Source organism: Trachurus trachurus, assembly GCF_905171665.1.
Source record: "Trachurus trachurus genome assembly, chromosome: 17".
In the NCBI taxonomy this organism is placed as follows: domain Eukaryota; kingdom Metazoa; phylum Chordata; class Actinopteri; order Carangiformes; family Carangidae; genus Trachurus; species Trachurus trachurus.
The window spans coordinates 10676353-10696916 of NC_139900.1; the positions used below are offsets into that span (position 1 = coordinate 10676353).

At 42.9% G+C, this 20564-nt stretch overlaps 1 protein-coding gene across 1 annotated transcript in view; it reads left to right on the top strand.

Moving 5' to 3' along the window:
* Positions 1–20564, top strand: part of st6galnac3 (ST6 (alpha-N-acetyl-neuraminyl-2,3-beta-galactosyl-1,3)-N-acetylgalactosaminide alpha-2,6-sialyltransferase 3) — a gene marked incomplete at its 3' end in the record, with an annotated part of 104891 nt that overhangs the window by 41742 nt on the left and 42585 nt on the right. The window contains exon 3 of the mRNA XM_083991668.1: positions 4638–5047. Coding sequence (XP_083847794.1) covers positions 4638–5047 — 410 coding nt within the window. The remainder of the gene's footprint in view (positions 1–4637; positions 5048–20564) is intronic.

Here is a 20564-nt window from a genome sequence, read left to right on the forward strand (position 1 = left end):
GAGAGGCTATAACGTTTTATTGATTTACAGGATGTAATATTAATGGATTTGTCAGGAGCTGGATTTCCAGTCTTGTAGCGTGTGCTGGAATAAAAATGCTCCAGTGGAGTTTGTAGTAATACATTTTAAGGTTTTTTTTAGACACTTCCTTAATGCGTGTAAATGTGATTAGTGTTAATGGGAAGCGAATAATGTTCAGTGTCATTTCAGATATTTGTGACTATAAACTAAGCAGATGTCTGTTTTTATATTTCAATGAAGCTTTTTCAGACAAGGAAATGCTCATGTGACCTTTTTTTAACCTCAATACAAATAAAACCCAGTTTTCTGCAGTGATGGGAATAACTTAGTTATAAATAAACAGCGTTACTAACGGTGCTACTTTTTTCAGTTACAAGTAATCAAAAAAGTTACTGTTTCTCCAGTTATAACGCCATTACAGTTACTGACAATAAAATGCATCGTTACTTGACTCAAGAAGTTACGTCACAAAATAATAATACACCCGTTTAAGTGTACGTAGGCTATGCATTTTTTTCAGTCCATCAACTGGTCTGGAACTAACTTCCTCCGCACAGTGTGAATGTGTGGAGGAATACTGAGTGAGTTGGTTAGTAACCGACTAACTGAATTACTACCTCATAAAAGTAACTAATTACCAGGAAAAGTAACTATTGCGTTACTTTTTTATAAAATGTTCGAATCTGTCTTGCTTGGAGTCGCTCCCCCCCCAAGCTCCCGTTTATCTGGAGCTAACCAACGCACTCAGTACGGAGTGAGTTTGCTTTTTTCCGACTAGTTGATGGACTGAAAAAAATTTGTATATAACGTAGACCAGTGGTTCTCAACTGGTGGGTCGGGACCCAAAAGTGGGTCGCGGACCCGTTCTGGATGGGTTGCGGACAGCTGGTCAAAAAAGTAAATAATATTTAATGCACATCTGATGTTGGACATGTCTTTTATTTTGAAAAATAACTTATATTGAAAGGCACGAGACACGTGAACACATGCAGTTGTAATGCTCCTCCTCAGTTTCTTATTATTTGCTCTGAATGCAAAGATATCTGTTTCTTATTAATGTGGCCTGAATGCAGTGAATCTTGTTTTGTTTTATGGGTCTTTATTTTGTGCAATTTGATATTTATTCACTTTTGTAAATATGCTCTGAATGCAGAGATGCATTAGAAGTCAAATATATCGTTTTGTTGGTCTCCATTTTGTGCAGTTTGATATTTTTTTATTCACTTCCGTACATGCAGTTGTCATGGTCCTCCTCAGTTTCATTGCACTTTGCTCAATAAAGAGCAAAATTAGTTTTTAAAGGCTTTAAAAAAAAAATCTTGGTTTGAATTCTATAAAAGTGGGTCGCGACTTAATGACCATGGGAAAATGTGGGTCCCAGAGTGAGACTAGTTGAGAACCCCTGACGTAGACCATCACGGGTGTATTATTATTTTGTGACAGGACTTCTTGGGTCAAATAACGGCGAGTAACGGCACATTTTATTGTCCTTTTCTTGAGTACTCGTTACTAAAAAAAGTAGCACTGTTAGTAAACGCTGTTATTTTATAACGCCGTTCTTCCCAACACTGGTTCCAGGTAAAGTCCAAGTAATTTGACATATTTGAGCATTTTACACAGTAGTTACTTTTTCTGGTAATTCGTTACTTTTAATGTAATAACTCAGTTGCCAACTCAGTTACTTTTGGGGAAAAGTAAGGAGTAACTGATTACTTTTTAAAAAGTAACATGCCCAACACTGGTCTTTTGTTGTTTATCACTCCACTGCTCCCCTGCAGCATCCCAGAGCTCGGTGCCTTGCTCAGAGGCTCCTCAGCGGCGGCGGTGGGTATTTCCAGTCACGCTGCAGCCATGTGTCTGGCGTGCAGTTAGCCAGCAGAGCCCAGCCAATCTGTGTGTGCTGAGAGGCGTGATGGAGTTATGAGATGGGCTGAAGGAGGGGGGGGTGATGGACGAGCTGCTGACAGCTCAAGGCTGCCGTGACGTGTGTCTCAACCACCAGGCAGAATGGAGAAGCTTCACCAGCCCCAGGTCCAGTCCAGGGATCATTTCTTGACCCGTGATTAAATCCATTCATGGGAGAAAAGCCGATAGCAGGTAGCAGTGTCGGAGTAATTCACCTTAAGAGTTCTGCTTGTGTAACGTTTCCTTTCCTACGCCCGTTGATCTTCAGAGCGTAAAACAATGAGTGCTGATGAGCCAAGTCGTTGTAATTGAATTTACTGGATCGTCTTGTGGGATTCATTTTGCAGAACATAAAGGGAGAGTTTCACATTTGCTGCTAAAGAAAAACAACCCAAAAAACCATCAAGAATTCAACACAGATGCAATTTGTATTCAAACCAGTGACATTACACTTATTCTCCATTAAGCAAATGATCAAACAGGGCTTAGTCATGACACAATGCTTCTCTCTTCTTTAACTTTTCCTTGCATTCATTCACGTAAGTAAGTTTAATCTCATCAAAACAAACCGAGCATATTATCTTCAATTAGGTAAATCTCTCATTCCAGATTCAGAGAGGGCTTTCTTCCTCCCTTGGCAAAGCACAGCTAAGAGCAATTATTCAAGATTCATTACAAATCCCCTTTCTCCAGCAAAGTATAATATGAAATACAAAAAAGTAAAAAATACAGTAAGATAAATGACGCAACTTCCTGGTGTCTCTGCTCTGCGTCGTAGCAGTAAGTCTCTGTCGTAACTCTGAGGTCCCACATTCAATTAACTTAATCAATGTTAGTTCTGGGCACAATGGCATTAATCTTGGGACATAAAAGAAAGTTATATAGAGGCTGTAAAACCTTGATGAATATTTTTTTATACGTAATTTCCAAATGCATTTCACTTTATGCTCTGATCACACAACTGGCTTGCCAAAACTGCACTTTAATAATATTGCACACATATAAAATATGTCATCACAACATTAAAACAATTTAAACAACATGAGATGCCGCAGTATATTTTAAGAGAAACACACTCAGAGTTTGGCATTTAGTTTTTTTTTTATCTTTTAATGGGCTTAATTGAATTAGAATTGAATGAAGGTTAATTAGAGGACACAAGTCAAACATACTTGTCTGCAGGTGAATTCAGCAGTTAAGGCCTTAATGGGAAATTTAATTGTTAATTAATTCATTATAGAATAAAATTGTATCTATTTTCTATATATTTTTAAAATAAATGGGAGAAATAATGATTTATTTTCTGTTGCAGGACAGAAATTGACTATAACCTCCCGCAGGTGGTCTGTGTAATGTTTTCCCATGATGATTTCTTTATTCACTTGTAACAGATGGAGGATGTTGCAACCAGTCTATACAGACACGACAACAGTATTTTTACACTCTGATATAAATCCTTTCTCTTCAGTCTCTGCTCTAATTATCAGTTGCTTTGTTGTGTCCTCTTGTTGTGTACGCAGAAGCACAGGCCCAGTGACGTTCCCTTGGTAACTGATAGAAGTTACTAAGTGACTTATTGTCTCTGTAACCACGGCTGCAGCCTTGAGAGTTGGACCCGAGTCAGACTCACAGAGAAGAGTCCCAGCAAAGACAACGGCGTTTTGTTATTGGAGTGACTGTTAAAAACCTGGTACGGCAGGAGAGGAGAAATGTTTTAATATCATTGTACTGGTGAACATGTGTCTCTGAAAGACCTTGACCTTGACTCGTAGTTTCCACACGAACATGGATTTGTCTTAAGAGACATGAGAGCTGAGCTGGACGTCTTTGTTAGTTTGAGACTTGCACTTGAAGACCCAACGTAGACTTGTCTCAGTTGACTTGGTGCTTCTCTTTGATTTGTCTTGATTGACTTTGACTTTTCTTGATAGATTTTGATTCGAGCCTTGACCTGAATGTGTCTACATTGACTTCGACTTGATTTATCTTTGTTAATTTAAAGGAATAGTTCTCCAAAAAATGATATTCACCCCTCATGCTGATGAATACTCCGGAGTAGGTTTTTATTACTCAAAGTTCATCTGGAGACCCGGGAGGGGGGTTCGTAGTCCAATGAAATATGAGAGTCAATAGCACCAGACACAAAAGGTTCATAAAACTACACAAAAACCTTGTAATATTCCTCCATACTGCTCATTCGCTGCAATCCAAGTGTCCTGAAGGGATATAGTCCAGAGTTTACATGAACCAACGTCATTTGCCTGGGGTGCGCTCTCACGTTCACGTGTGCATTGCATGAACATGAGAGATCACCCCAGGCAAATTTAATACAGGACAGTTTAGGCTGTAAAAAATGTCCTAAATGACGTTGTTACGTTATTATCTCATAGTGTGGTGAATATGCAGGTCACAACTTGTCCACCAGAGTGTTTTGGAGTTGTTGGATTGTGTATTTGATGAGTTTGATGAGGGAAACCAAGAAGCCTCCATAGCGTAGCTCTGAGCAGCTCACAGCTCTGCTCTGCCGTTCTAAAAATAGCTTGCACCAACAATTAAAGGTAACGAACCTACTCCTAAAACTATTTTGGCATTGGATTATGGCAATGGGACAATTTGCCAAAATGTTGAACTATCCCTTTAAAGCAATACTGCCAAAACTAAATATTTTCACTCAGTACTTCATTGTAACCCACCTGCTCCTTCTCCTCCAGCCGCTGAAGCTGCACTGTGAGCTCTGCAGCATCGTGTCCAGCTCCGGCCAGATGTTGGGGCAGGCGGCCGGCCCGCAGATCGACCGCTCTCCCTGCATCTGGCGGATGAACAACGCGCCGACTCGAGGGTTCGAGCACGACGTGGGCCGGCGGACCACGCTGAGGGTGGTGTCCCACACCAGCGTCCCCCTGCTGCTGCAGAAGCCCCAGTACTTCTTCGGGCAGAGCAACGACACCATCTACGTGGTGTGGGGGCCGCTGCGGAACATGCGGAAGGACGGGAAGGGCATCGTGTACAACATGCTGCGCCAGGCCGCCGAGAACTACCCGCAGGCTCGCATCTACGTCACCACGGAGGACAGGATGAACTACTGCGACATGGTCTTCAAGAAGGAGACGGGGAAGGACAGGTGAGTCGGGGCTCGGGGGGAGATCTCCTGTGTTTGTGGATCTACTCTGCCCTACAAAGGCAAAGTGCAGTATCTGTAAAAATGCCAAACGGAGAAAAACAGCTTTTTGTGTTTTTCATGGTCAGGTTTAAGCATAAAATTATGAATAACTACCAAGTCTATAATTGATTAGATAAAGGAGGACTGAATTAAATGTATTTTGTATTTTGTCTTTCTGACCAATTTTGACCGTTTTATGGCAGATTCTGCACTTTTGCCTTAGTTTTGGTGCAAATACTGCACATTGGCTTGCTATTAGCTACAGATACAGCTCTTTGCCTTGGTTTCACAGTGCTTTTTTGGATGGACAGCAAAGTAAAAAGCCCAATTACTTAAAGGTGATAGCTACAAGTTTAATTCCTCCTGGCCAGTAGGTGTAGAACTGCCTGCTCTCGCTCCAACCTTCTGTTTTACTGGTTTACAGTTACAGCAGTTACACATGACATCAACGCACTAATGCTGTTGCCACAGAGATCATTCCATGCCGACGTTGCCAACGTAACCAGATGTAAATATTTACATATTTCGGACCCGCCAAAATGTATTAAACAATTATTTATATACTATTTTTTAAAAATTCAGTAAAATTAATACTTTTATTCTGCACCTCTCTAGACATTCTGTGGATGCATTATTTTTGAAAAATTTATCCTTTTGATGAAAAAGTTGTAGCTATGACCTTTAAATAATTTTTAGCAGTACCAAATTTGATTGGTCAAAACATAAAAAATTGAAAAAATGCAGATACTGCACTTTGCCTTTGTAGGGCAGCACATTCCTCAGCAGACGCTCCGATGTATCACTCTGACAAATTTACCTCTCACTACTTTGACATTCACTGTTCTGTTCCGCCGCTATAATATCGACCTTATCGGCGCTGATGGTCTGCTCATTGCTCCGCGCTTTCCTTGTCTCACATCTCCCCTTTCATGAGGCGTAATCAAAGTGAGTTACTCAACTTCCCCCCCGCTGAAGAGGATCGACACGGCCCAGGAGGCGATTTTCTCAAAAGAAGCTTTTATGGGGATCCTCAGAAGTGATGTGTTGTCGGGGTTATAGACATCAGCCAAATGCCGGTCTGGGGAAATCTGGTTAATGAGGTAGCATTATTCTGGCAGCCTCTCTCTAAACTCTCTCGTATATAGCAGCTGCTCTCAAAACTTATCCGACTGTGTCTTGGCAGAATCTGAAAGTGCAAAAATGGTGCAATTGTTCAAGCTGCAGACTAGAGCGGTGAAGGAGAACCCGGAGAGTCTGCAAGAGGAGAGGAGAGAAATTTATCATGATTGTTTCCCATTTGGCACAATATACGCAACAATTGCACCCAGCGACTTAAAGGCAGACCCAATTCCCCAAAGAGAATCACAGGTTAATGACTTAGAGAGCCGGGCTCCCGGGCAGCTATTGTTTAGGATGAACCTCATTTCTCAGACCGGCCTGCGCTCACTTCCACTGAGCCCCACACCCACCGTCTCTCCCACATGTCATCAAGACCTCTTTTAACTTCTTAAGAGGATTAACATGTTCGGTAATGGGCACAGCATCCTTTCCATTCCAGCTCCATTGTCTTGCTCTTTTTCAGGATGGCAGGGTTAACACTGAATTTCATGTAGAGCGTCCGTGTTCGGCTTGACTCAGCTTTTCCGAAAGGTCCGCAAAGCGCCGGATAGAGACATTGGATTAGGGAGGGATGCTCGGGGAGAAGAATCTCATTACAGGACATAATGCTCCAGGGTGTGATGCAGCGCTTCAGTCATTACTGATTGGTAACAGAGACCAAACTCAGGGTGGAACAATGAACCGTATCTAATGAATATGTGATGAGCGCCGAGAGGATTTTGTTTCTATATGCTCGCCTGTGTCTATATGTGTTCGTTTGAAATCTGTTTGCAGTAACACGCCATATATTTTAATGTAATTAGAGAGAAGGAACAGTTATGATCGTACAGCAATGAGCTCAGAGTATGATATCACTTTCTGTGTTAGTCCACAGCAACATAACAATCATTAACAAACAGCCAGATTGGTTTTTTTGTTTTTTTTTTATTTTATTTGCTAGATACATTCATTAATGTCTAGAAGGACACAACAACATAACGCTCTTTTAAAGTACTCGCTGGAGCAGCTCATTTGCCTTCCACGCTGTCACTTGCGTGTGCGTGTTCATTGGTTTACTGTCAGCGCTCGTTGCTCGGCGCGAGGGATAATCATCGGCTCGCCTGAGATGCTACAGTGATCGAACACAGCTCTAATTATCCAGGTTTGCCGTGAGCCGCCTGCACGACGTGACATCAGACTTTCAGCTATGCAGATAGGAGTGGGTTAGGGTGGGGGTGGAGGGGTGGAGGGGGAGGGGGAGGGGGGTTGTAGCGTTGTCTGACTGACTCGTCCAGTCGTCCAAGTAACTGTCCCTCAGCCAGTAATTTAAAACCAAATCCATCAGTCAAAAGTGTCAGGAAGATGGGTCATCTCTGGACAGAGGTGTCCACATGAAAACTCAAGGAGACTCAGAGGTGGAGGGGTTATGATCATCTAAATCAGCGGTTCCCAACCTTTTTTCCTTGAAGCCTCACCCTGCTTCTGTCGAGGACACCCCCCCCCCTCCACAATCCATCCACAACCCCTGACTGCACAGACCGTCAAAAAATACAAACTTTTATTTACAAAAATAAACAGTTGATAAAAGGTGGAGCCCATGGGCATGTTATTACAATAAGGAGCCCCATATACATTTTGAATCCATCCTGAATTATTAATCTGATTCTTTATTGTTCTTTCTTATTTTGTTTTATTTTATTTTTATTTTATCTTTCGGTCCATTTTCCTTTGTTGTGTCATAACTGTTATCATGTCCCTATAAGAAACTAGGTTGTAGGTTTTTGTTCCTGTTGTCTTTGTTTATACATGATTTTGATTATCCAATCTTAGTGTGTTATTGGGATTTTAAAATTTCAATTTGCACAAATAATAATTTTGATAACCTCACAACCTCAGAACAGACAAATCTCTGTGGCCTGGACCCCAGGTTGGGAACCAATGATCTAAATGGAGCTACAATAAAATAATAATAATAATAAAAATTTAAAAACACCTCAGTAGGTCAAAACAAGGATCAAAGACCAAGTCAAGACCAGGACCTCAGATACTGAGCAAGACCAGGAAGAAAGACAATAAAAGATTCAATTCAGTTCAGTTCAATTGATTTAGTGCCAAATCACAATCCCTACACTTTGTACTGACCACACACTAAGCACTAATTAACTTGGTAATTGATAAGCCATTCATCAAATACATCATTATATGTCACTCCCCATTGATGCTAATTAGTGCGTAATTTATAAATGTGATTATGAATATTTAAATCTCGATTAACAACCTAATTTATAATGTCTTTATTGATTGTATTTTCATATTAAACAGAGAATGAGGACAGAGACAGAGAGAGAAAAGCACCGACTACAGGAAAGAAAAAACAAAGTTGGTGAGATGAAATAGTGATGATATGAACAGAGACAGTAAAGACATCCCTCTGATGGCAGCAGGAGTTGTTACAGTACATACTCATTTTTTCACACTTTTTCAGAGTCAACAGAGTTGGGAAATGTTTATAATAGACATGTAGTATGAGGCCGAGGTGCAGCCGATAACTGCCGGTACTATACTATGTGATTCCTCAAAGGAAATTGAGGAGCTGGAAGAAAATAGTAATGGGTGGTAGTAATGAAAGGCAGCGCCACAAACACCTCTGAGAGCACACAGACAAACATTATGAACCTGCTGGGGAGGGAAAACGGTGTTATTCTAAAGTCACAGAGTAAATGAAGCCCTGGGAAAGACTTTTAGATAATTGTCCCAGAATAAAACGGCAAAGAACATTGATTTTTTTTTATGTTTTTTATATGTAAACTGTAAAAAAGCAACTTGATGTCAGGATGGAAGCAGATCTTCTGGATAATAACAATAATGTGATGTTATGTTAGGACTTTAGTAAGACGTCAGTGACATCCGGTCACTGAAAACACAGATCAAACAGATTTATCTTTGTCAGTTGGCAGGATAAAACATCTGTGTTTAAGTATTTCTAGACAAAGACAAAGTTGTGTCTGCAGGTCTCAGCTGTCTAATGTCGTGTAGCGTCCTGGATTCAAATGCAGCCGAGGAAATTTGTCCTCTGTCGTTCTTGTCTCTGCCCCCATCAATCCTCTCTTCTTCTTCTTCCTCTCTCCTGAGCCGAGCAGGAAAAGAGAAAACAACCCCAGAATAAATCATCACATTTCAGTCCAATCAATAACAGGAGCCCTGGATGTAAATGTGTCTGTCAGCCGCTTCGACGCACGATTCATGTAATTGCGCCGCGGCAGCTGGAAGTTACACAGGCGTCACCCTCTCCGTTATCAGCTCTACCTCACAAGCTGCAGTGGTTGGCTGTCGGGGCCGTATCGGCAGCGGCCCCTGTTAGCGCTCGGTAGATAACGGGACCATACCATGAGACTGGACTTAAATCACACTGTCACTTTACAGCACCACCGCCGCCGCCGCCGCCGCCTGCCTGGGCCTGCGTGACCTGGCTCTCTGCCTCCCAGCCAGCTGCTCCTTCATAGCATGTGTGTCTATGTGCACTCCAGTTTAAAGGGATAGTAGCATTTTTTGGGGTTGTATGATCTACAAATAACCCCTAAGTACTTTAATTGCAGTAGAAGACTCTCTGCACTCCTCCCGCCCTGCCCAGAGATTTACAACATACAGTGTTGTGAACAGACTCAAAGAAACGGCCTATTTTCGTGGCCTAAAAGAGGTTTTACCTGAAAAAAAATACACAGTTCCATAGTTCGCTATAATTTTTTCCAGCCCCTCAAAGTGCAGGAAAAACACAGTTTTTATTTGGAGCTAACCAACTGCTGATCGTCGGGCGCTAACCCTGGGCGGAGGGATACGTGAGTTGGTTAGGTCCAAATAAAAACTGTGTTTTTCCTGCACTTTGAAGGGCTGGAAAAAATTATATTATAGTAAACAATGGAACTGTGTATTTTTTTTCACGTAAAACCTATTTTAGGCCGCGAAAATAGGCCGTTTCTTTGGGTCCATTCACAACAATGTATGTTGTAAATCTCTGGGCAGGGCATTGGGCTGGCGTTGCTAACGGGAGAAGTGTAGAGAGTCTTCTACTGCAATTAAAGTACTTAGGGGCTATTTGTAGATCATACAACCCCACTTAAAAAAAACATGCTACTATTCCTTTAAAAGTGGAAGAGGATGTTTGTGTTTTAGCTTTCTGTGGGCGAGGGGTTTATTCGTTGCTTCAGGATGTTGTTTCCCAGTCAGTGCATTGAATCAGGATTATTTAACTGTCTCGACCTTTTAGTTGAAAACAACCTGGTGTCTCATCCCCAAGTGTCTGTGAGTGAGTTACATCATTGATCAGCCAAGTGTTGGGCTTTTCCCATTGGCTGCTGTGGCTCAATCCAAATGATTTGGTGCAAATAGTTTCTATTACGTCAGCAGACTGTTCGGACAAATCTCACTCTGTGCCTGCTCTCTAGACTCAGCAGGAATGTGTTATCCAGACTGAGGCTGTGAGAGACTGACAATCAAAAACTGCCCTGTTGCCAGTTTAAAAAAAAAAAAAAACTGTATTTATCCCTTTGCCCTCCTGAAGCTAAAGCTTTCTACCTCTAACAGCTTCTGCACAGACAGGCCACGTGGTGCTGTGGTGAGCCCGTGTGGCCTCACAGCTTCCTTGGGCAAACATCACCCCAAATGAGCCGGGCAGGCAGGGCAGCTGGGCTTCTCGAGGAGGTAACACCGACCACAGCCCAGAGGAGCACAGCTGTCCGGCTCCTCTCTCAGGCCGGTTCCTCCCAGTCGGCAGATTATAAGCCTGAGACTCGGCACAGATGTGGAGGAGATACCGGGAGATACCGGGCTCAGAGAGGAAGGAAGTGGAGCGAGATCGTGTCGCCCAATCCAGACAACAGCAGCAGGACCAGTGAGGGCCGCTCTGTGTTGCCTGTAAAGCAAAGTAATGTAGTGATAAGTGCCATCAACTTCAATATTCCTAGAGAGAGAAGTCCCATTCACCTGATCTCACTTAAAGGGATAGTTCACCCTAGAATGATATTTCGCTCATTATCTACTCACCCTCATGTTGACTAAGGGCTGGAAGAATTTTCAGAATCCACCGTCCCTTCTCTGAGTTACAGGGGGTCTCGGCGTAGCAGTGCATTTCAATGCAACGGTTGCAAAGGGACACCAGAGCTCTTCGTAAAAACACACACACAAAAAAACATCCAAATACCTCCATGATGCTCGTATGTAATGTCCGTCTTGTGCTGAAGCCCCAAATTGCGTAATTGTCCCGAAAAAATTAAATAAGTCTATATTTTAAGCTTGTTTGTAGCGGAAGCTTCTCGAAGCTCCTCTTCCTGGTCCGTCCAAATCTCGCGTGATTCGCAGTAACCGCACTGACGCCGACGCAAATCACGCGAGATTTGGACGGACCAGGAAGAGGAGCTTCGAGAAGCTTCCGCTACAAACAAGGCATCATGGAGGTATTTGGATGTTTTTTTGTGTGTGTTTTTTTACGAAGAGCTCTGGTGTCCCTTTGCAACCGTTGCATTGAAATGCACTGCTACGCCAAGACCCCCTGTAACTCAGAGAAGGGACGGTGGACTCTGAAAATTCTTCCAGCCCTTAGTCAACATGAGGGTGAGTAGATAATGAGCGAAATATCATTCTAGGGTGAACTATCCCTTTAACCATCACTGGAAACATTCAGGTCAATGTGAAATATAAACAAATATAAATCAGTTTCCAATTATGAATGTTTTACGACAGATTTGCAGCAGCTGCAGACACATCTACTACAGCTGATGCCACTTTGTTTTAAGCATTTGAAGCAGTTTTAAGAACAAACAAGTGAACAATTAGATGGAAATAACACAGGGTTTTGTTCCGCTGATTCTTTCCATACGTAGTAAATCTTATCTGCACCTTGCTTTGCACTTTCAGCAGAATATGCAAGCAAGCAAGCAAGCAAGCAAGCAAACTTTATTTATATAGCACATTTCATTCCTTGTGGAAGCGCAATGTGCTTTACAGAGCAAGCAAAAACAATAACAGTACTAATAATAATAGGCCACCAAAAATTAAAAATTAATTAAAAAATAAAATAAAAATAAAAATAGTATGACACATTAAGTAGTAAAATATATACTCAAACTTGTTTTTTTTTTCTTTTTAAATGTACAGTAATGTGTGATTCTTCAGTGGTATAGCTACACTATGAGTCATTTAGTTGGACAGTGGTGTTGGTGTTGGAAGGAGGTTTGATTGTTGGAAAAGAGTAGCAGCCTATTTATTAGAAACAACACAACAAATGACTGTGAAGTAGTTCATTTTGAGCTGAACCTTGAACTGATTCATTTTAAGTGTGAAGTGGAACAAGACTGTGTGGGCCGATCTTAAGTGAAGGTTACACACTGTGCTTCGCTGTGGACGCAGTTCCAGCTGCAGAATGTAAGACCGGCTAATTAATGTTTGGCTTCTTAAGTGGAATAATTATTAGTAAAATAAGCTCCAACAGTGTGATGCAGGACCTGTAATAATAGGTCACTTTTCTACGACACCTTCCTTTGAAATGAGTTGTTCACAGCTGCTTCCAGCTCCGTCCTTGAGTTCACACATTGTCTATACAGAACACGGTCCAGCCATGTACGAGGTTTTATTTGTTTAGATTGTGAAACCGTAATAGCTCTAAAAAAACAATGTAACAAGCTTCTTAAAGGACAATTCCAGGCAAATTCAACTCTGGGGTGTATTTTCCTAACATTTTAGGTCTAAAAGAAGGAATCTGATGATTTTCAGTTTAATCGCTCCTGTTTTGCGGTAGTTGTGTCTGTCCCCGCATCGCCACGGCAGCAATGAATGGTAGCGGATGCAAGTTCTGCTGCTGTTTACATTCCTCAAAGCTGCATTTTTTTCCACAGACAGCGTCAGATGGCTACTCTTGACTTGCTTCAAGTAAAAAAAACTTCTCGGCGCATGTTTGAGTAGCCACCTGACGCTGTCTGGAAAAAAATGTTTACTTGAAGCAAGGCAAGAGTTGATATTCCTGTGTTTATGACACAAACGGGAGCTGAACACACCGAGCACGGCCACTTGGGTCTCGCGCGAGACTCTGGGAGACTTTGAATTAGATCTAGTTTTACAAATATGTCGGCTTGCTTGAAATAAACTTCTTGGTGCATGTTTGAGTCGCCATCTGACGCTGTCTGTGGAAAAAATTGCGACTTTGAGTGATAGACACAACTACCGCAAAACAGGAGCAATTAAACTGAAAATCTTCAGATTCCTTCTTTTAGACCTAAAATGATAGGAACATACACCCCCGAGTTGAATTCGCCTGGAATTGTCCTTTAATCAGCTTCCCATGAGGACAGGGTCAGTGATTTTACATCAGCAGAATATTTTCTGCCAAAGTTACAACAACTTTGCTTCTTACACATGAGAGATTAGATTTCTCTGTTTGTTTGGGTTTTTTTTTCTTTCTGTGCAACAAGGTTTTTCAGTGTTTTAATTAAAATCTGATGGCAGTTGTGGGATTGTTCACTTGGATTGCCAGGACACTTTCAGCCATATCTGATCAAACCAGGATGTTAGTGTCAAAATGAATCTGTGTCCTGCAAACAAAGTCGTCTGAGTCTCTTGTTCTCTAAGTGGAGCCTGCAAAAAGAGGGAATCATTTATCATCACAGTAACCCCACACAACAACAGAATATATTGCTATAGTCTATTTTGTCTGTGGGTTTCAAACACAGTCTGTGATCAAACATGTATGTAGCAGCAAACAACTGTTAGAGCCATTTCACTTTTCTAGACACACCAGCGCAACACTTTAATGTTGTGTGTTTGCGACTGCAGGCGGCAGAAATGTTTGTCACATCGGCCTTGTGCTCCTGCTGGTCATGCTCTGCACATCCACACGCTCGTGTTAGTATTGTAAATACAACAGCGTCCATATCACAGTTTCAGACCATTACTCAAAAGCAGAGCTCGTGGTGAAAAACTCCACAGGTGACCTTTAATTTCAGAACAACACAGGCCCCACGTTTTGTTTAGTCGAAGCTAATTCACATCTTTTTTTTTTTCTTCTACTCCGCTGCACATTTCATCACATCCAGCATGAAAGCGGAGGACTCGCTGTTCTGCACAGAAATGTTTTTCATGGTGTTACATCTGTCTGAAAAAATGAATTCCTGTTGAGACGTCAGGTATAAAAAAAAAAGACTTGGATGTGACAGAAAGAATCTGTCAGGTGACATTATTTCGTACACACGGTTTCTCGTTGTCAGATTTTCTCATCCGACAACTTCCAGAAATAAGGATAAGACAAGATAAGACAGAGAGACTGTGACTAAAACACCAGTGTAACGCCCGCCAATGTAATAATGCCCACAAACGTAATAAACCACAAACGTAATAAAAATATGCAGCTTTCAATGTAATAATCCTGCAAACGTAATACATTTTCCACAAACGTAATAGCCGCTGCCTACTACAAACGTAATACGCGATTTCCCACAAATGTAATAACTATTACCTTTGCAGAGATTTATTACATTTGTGGGGAAGTGAAAATCTTCAATTTTCAATGTAATAAAATGTAATAACGCAATGACTAATGGTCGTTGTGTTGGTTGTTGTTGTTTATATCTACTAATAGCCTACTGACTGTGCGAAATCCAGCTGCTGATCCGCTCCACGATCACGGAGAGCCCACCCCACCCTGCCCACCCCTCAAACAGCGCATCTCTCTCTCTCTCTCTCTCTCTCTCTCTCTCTCTCTCTCTCTCTCTCTCTCTCTCTCTCTCTCTCTCTCTCTCTCGCCGCTGTCTGCGGGAAAATTGAATTGAATTAATAAACCTTTAGATGCCTATTTAGACTGATAAGTGTTGTGTTTACCTTTTTTTAAAAAAAAAATCAGGCCATCTCCCTCTGTCAATCACAATATGTGTCCTCTGTCAGTATCAGCCCTGTCAATAAACAGGTAGGGGGAAAACCCTCCGACCTAATGTTAAACTAACTTATCATTGGAATGTACACTAGGGTGTGCGCTATAGCTACGCTCTCCACCAGGCTGAGCTCTGTTGTCCCCCACTTTAGCCCCCAAAAAATCACAAGCACTTTCATAATGTGATGCGTGTGTGTTACTTTGTTATTTCTGTATGACAGACCGTTGCCAACACACCGCTATGGACGCGACCTGGTCAGAGGAGCAAAAGAGAAAATATGCAGGATATTTACCTTATGTTTCATTTTTTAAACTGCTTGGGACTAATTGTACTGACAAATGACTTGGAGCTTGTTACAGGGAGAGTGGAGGCTCCTGGCTAAAAACCAAACCTGCTGATCAGAGGCTCGGACCCGGTGTCATTCTCCTCTTGTCTCGGAGTCCGCGGCTCAAACGCGCTCCGTAAACTGTAATCTCTTGTTTGACATATATGACGTATGATGTTTTAAAACTAATAATCACAAAGTCTCGGCATCCGAAGGAGGCGATACGTGAACGGGGAGCAGACCGTGGTGGTTTTCAGTCACACACTCCGACCCCGCTTGTTGCATCTTTAGAAAATATAATTCAGGGGGAAAAAAAGACTTACAAACATGGACCAAAACGGCTCCATAATACGCACAAAAATTCAAAAGAAACGAAAATTAACTAAAAAATTAACTAAACTGCATGAAGTGGTTGTTGTATGCCTGACAGAGGCATGCGTAAAACTATCCAGGCTATCTATTTAAAACACACACCATAGGCTACTTGCAAACTGCTCCACTGTAGGGGGGTCTTATATAGTCATTATTAGGCTATTATTATGATTATTATTATTGTTGCTGTACGGAGTCAAATACAACGAAGAGCCAGTCGCTCGAAACGTTGTCTTTATCATATATTTATTTATTTATATAATATTGTTCTACTTCGGGAGAAGACAGTGTTGAGTTCTTTCTGCCTCATAACTATTATGGACAGTGCCATGGATTTATCGGGGAACTGCTGATATTTTGTCTTAGTAGTGCTGAATATGACCAAGCCGCTGTCCGCTGTCTCAGTGCTGAAATATGAATGAATGACAGCGTGTCGCTGCCCGAGAGAGAGAGAGAGAGAGAGAGAGAGAGAGATACCTCTTTCTTTTCTTTTGCTTCTTTTGCGTACATTTTTGTCCTCCTGCTTATGACACGCGCTGTCCCCTGCAGATGCTTCTATAATAAACATTTGCTTAGGATTGATTGTGATAGGTACATGGTTGGGAGGAAGAGAGAGAGAGAGAGAGAGAGAGATGCGCTGTTTGAGGGGTGGGCAGGGTGGGGTGGGCTCTCCGTGATCGTGGAGCGGAGAGTCAGCAGCTGGATTTCGCACAGTCAGTAGGCTATTAGTAGATATAAACAACAACAACCAACACAACGACCATTAGTCATTGCGTTATTACATTTTATTACATTGAAAATTGAAGATTTTCACTTCCCCACAAATGTAATAAATCTCTGCAAACGTAATAGTTATTACATTTGTGGGAAATCGCGTATTACGTTTGTAGTAGGCAGCGGCTATTACGTTTGTGGAAAATGTATTACGTTTGCAGGATTATTACATTAAAAGCTGCATATTTTTATTACGTTTGTGGTTTATTACGTTTGTGGGCATTATTACATTGGCGGGCGTTACACACCAGTCTTCACATTTGAGCCGTGAGTGTGAGGAAATGGATGTTTCATGCCGGACGGACTGGAATCACTGAATGTCAGACAGGAACCAAACAAAAAGCGCAGATGTTCTCCTTAAGTGGCTCGCTGATGCCTCTGGTTAAGTATCAGTCAGACGCAGGAACCGAAAATGGATGTTTCATCTCCAATTTATCATTAGAGGTGAGTCGGTCTAATCAGAGATGAACTAAATAGCAGATGCTCCAGTCTCTCGGGCCTCGGAATATGTGGTGAATTTTTTTTATTTTTAATCTGTTTTTATTAGCGTGAATGCCACGGCTGTGTAATCATGCTTCATAATCTGCAGCCGTCCACTTCATATGACTGTGCGTGCCCCCGGCAGTCGGCGCTTACTCATCCTAAAATAGTTTGGGGTGGAAAATGAAACAGCACTTAGTTCAACAGCTTCTCTGCATTATAATCACAGGCGGAGAGACTCACTTCAATATTTGTGAATGTGAACAGCTCTTTACCAAAGTGATGTGTTATAGATGTCACAAGGTTTTTTTTTGTGTGTGTGTTTTATTTTTTATTAGGGCCCGAGCGGCGACTGCTGTCGCCCAGCGAAAGCCCTATTGTTTCTGCTTTGTTTATTATTATTAGGCCCGAGCGGCGAGTAGCACTCGCCGGAGGGACTATTGAAATCGCGTTGTTTTTTATTATTATTCTTATTATTCCGTCACCTAAATGCCCCAATTTGGCCCCTTTCCCGACTTCGAAAATGCGTGAACTTTTGCCCGGACGTCCGGCCTGATCCGAAATTCGATATATGTGGCGGTCGCACATGTCCGACGCGACATGGCGAAATAGCGCCCCCTACAAATTTTAAAAAGTCCCATAGACAATTTTGCTTACTTTGGCGTAGACCAACAAAATTCGGTACACATATGTACCATACCCAGATATACAAAAAAGCCTCTTAATGTCATGGTGAAATGTCAACAGGAAGTCGGCCATTTTGGTTTTGATTTTTCCCGCCTAAAACTAACTCCTCCCACAGCGTTCGCCCGATCAAGTTGAAATTAGGTACACAACATCGTCAGACCTAGCTGAGCTTATCTTGTGCTCCGTGAGTCCGTAGGTCAAAGGGCGTGGCTTCCAGCGCTCAATTAACTTTGGCGTGCTCGCCATGTAATACGATTGGCTCTCACGCCCACATACTTCATCGTAGACGCTTCAAACTTGGTGCAAAAATCTATGGCGAGACCCTGAACGATCCGACATATTATTTGCCTACGTCGCTCATAGCGCCCCCCGGTGGTAACAGGAAGTGAACTAAAATTCATTAAAAATACATAGTTGACCCCATCAACTTCATTCCACTTCTGAAACATGCAGAACCAGTTGGTGAAGCTACATTATGAAGACTGTGAAGCTACGAGTAATGGCGTCCCTGTGGGGGCGTGGCTACCATCAATTCCTCGCCATGAAAATACGTTTGGCTTTTTGATGGCTTTAATGAACTCGTATCATCATGAAAATTGATACACAGGTCCAGGGTGGAGACCTCTTCCATCTGATAGGGGTGTCGCTCATGTGGCCCCCTAGTGGAAACCGGAAGTGCCATTTTTTGCATCAACATTGTCCGATTTCCACAAAACTTCACATGTGTGATGAGGGGCTGACCCTGAACACACCTGCACGCATCCCATTACTGCCCCCTAGTGGACGGACCTTTAACTGCTCATAACTCCCTCATGCTTTGTCCGATTTCCACGAAACTTCACATGTGTGATGAGGGACTGACCCTGAACACACCTGCACGCATCCCATTACTGCCCCCTGGTGGACGAACCTTTAACTGCTCATAACTCCCTCATGCTTTGTCCGATTCACTCCAAACTTCACACAAGTGATGAGGGGCGGCCCCTGAACGCACCAGACCACATGCGGTGACTGCCCCCTGGTGGATGAACGAAACATTGCATTTTTGGCCTCCTTCCGGGTTTTTTCTCCATTTCTGCTCCGCGCCACAGCGTGCCTCAGGCCCCGCGGTGGCATGGGCAGCGAGGGCCGCCATCGCCGCTTGCGGCTTTAATTATTATTATTATTATTATTATATTCTCCCTAAAATCGCATTTTTGGGGGCTTCAACATGCCCCAAAACGCGTATATTTTGGCATGCACATCAGGACTCGCGAAAAATTTGATATTTTAAAGTCGTTGGAAATGGGCGTGGCCAAATGCCTCTATAGCGCCCCCTACAAAATTTCAAAACATCAGCCCCTCCTTTGCGTTTCACCTACATGCATGAAATTTGGTGGGCTTATAGAACATGGCAAGACACACAAAAAAGCCTCTTAATGTCATGGTGAAATCACAACAGGAAGTCGGCCATTTTGATTTGAACTTTTGACCTGTTTGATCTAACTTCTCCTACAGATTTTGTCCGATTGACTTCAAATTGGCTAGAGACCACCGAGATGCCACTCTGATCAAAAGTTGTGCTCCGCAGGTCTCTAGGTCAAAGGGCGTGGCTTCTGGGGCCTTGAGGATTTTGGCGACTTTTCGTTTGCTCGCCATTTCACCTTCGAACAGCTCTCACACCCACATACTTTATCCGATCAACTTCAAACTTGCTGGACATGATGTTGGCTCCGCCCTGAACGCCCCGATATATTAATTTCCTACGTCACTCATAGCGCCCCCCGGTGGTAACAGGAAGTGGCCAGGTTTTACCTTAACGTGTACTGATGCCACATAGTTGACCCCATCAACTTCATTCCACTTCTAAAACATGCAGACTAAGGTGGTGAAGCTACATCATGAACGCTGTGAAGCTACGCGTAATGGCGACCGTGTGGCGATGCGGTGACCATTCCTCGCCATTAAAATACGTTTGGCTTTATGATGCCTTTAATGAACTCGTATCAACATGAAAATTGGTACACAGGTCCAGGGTCACGACCTCAACGTCTCCATATGCTCATAGGCGATCTCACTCATGTTGCCCCCTAGTGGAAACAGGAAGTGGCATATTTTACATCAACATTGTCCGATTTCCACGAAACTTCACATGTGTGATCAGGGGCTGACCCTGAACACACCTGCACGCATCTCATTACTGCCCCTAGTGGACGAACCTTTAACTGCTCATAACTCCCTCATGCTTTGTCCGATTTCCACGAAACTTCACATGTGTGATCAGGGGCTGACCCTGAACACACCTGCATGCATCCCATTACTGCCCCCTAGTGGACGAACCTTTAACTGCTCATAACTCCCTCATGCTATGTCCGATTTCCAAGAAACTTCACATGTGTGATGAGGGACTGACCCTGAACGCACCTGCACGCATCCCATTACTGCCCCCTAGTGGACGAACCTTTAACTGCTCATAACTCCCTCATGCTTTGTCCGATTCACTCCAAACTTCACACGAGTGATGAGGGGCCGCCCCTGAACGCACCACACCACATGCGGTGACTGCCCCCTGGTGGATGAACGAAACATTGCGTTTTTGGCCTCCTTCCAGGTTTTTCTCCATTTCTGCTCCGCGCCACAGCACCGGCGTGCCTCAGGCCCCGCGGTGGCATGGGCGAGCGAGGGCCCGCCATCGCCGCTTGCGGCTTTAATTTTTATCATGTTACGCCTGAAGCAGCTCCGAACAGAACAGATCAGAAGACACAAAAAGAAGAAGAGTAAAGAAAGACCCCATAGGGATTTTGCAGGGATGAGGGAGTGGTGTCAGGGTTAAATCGACAACATCCCCACG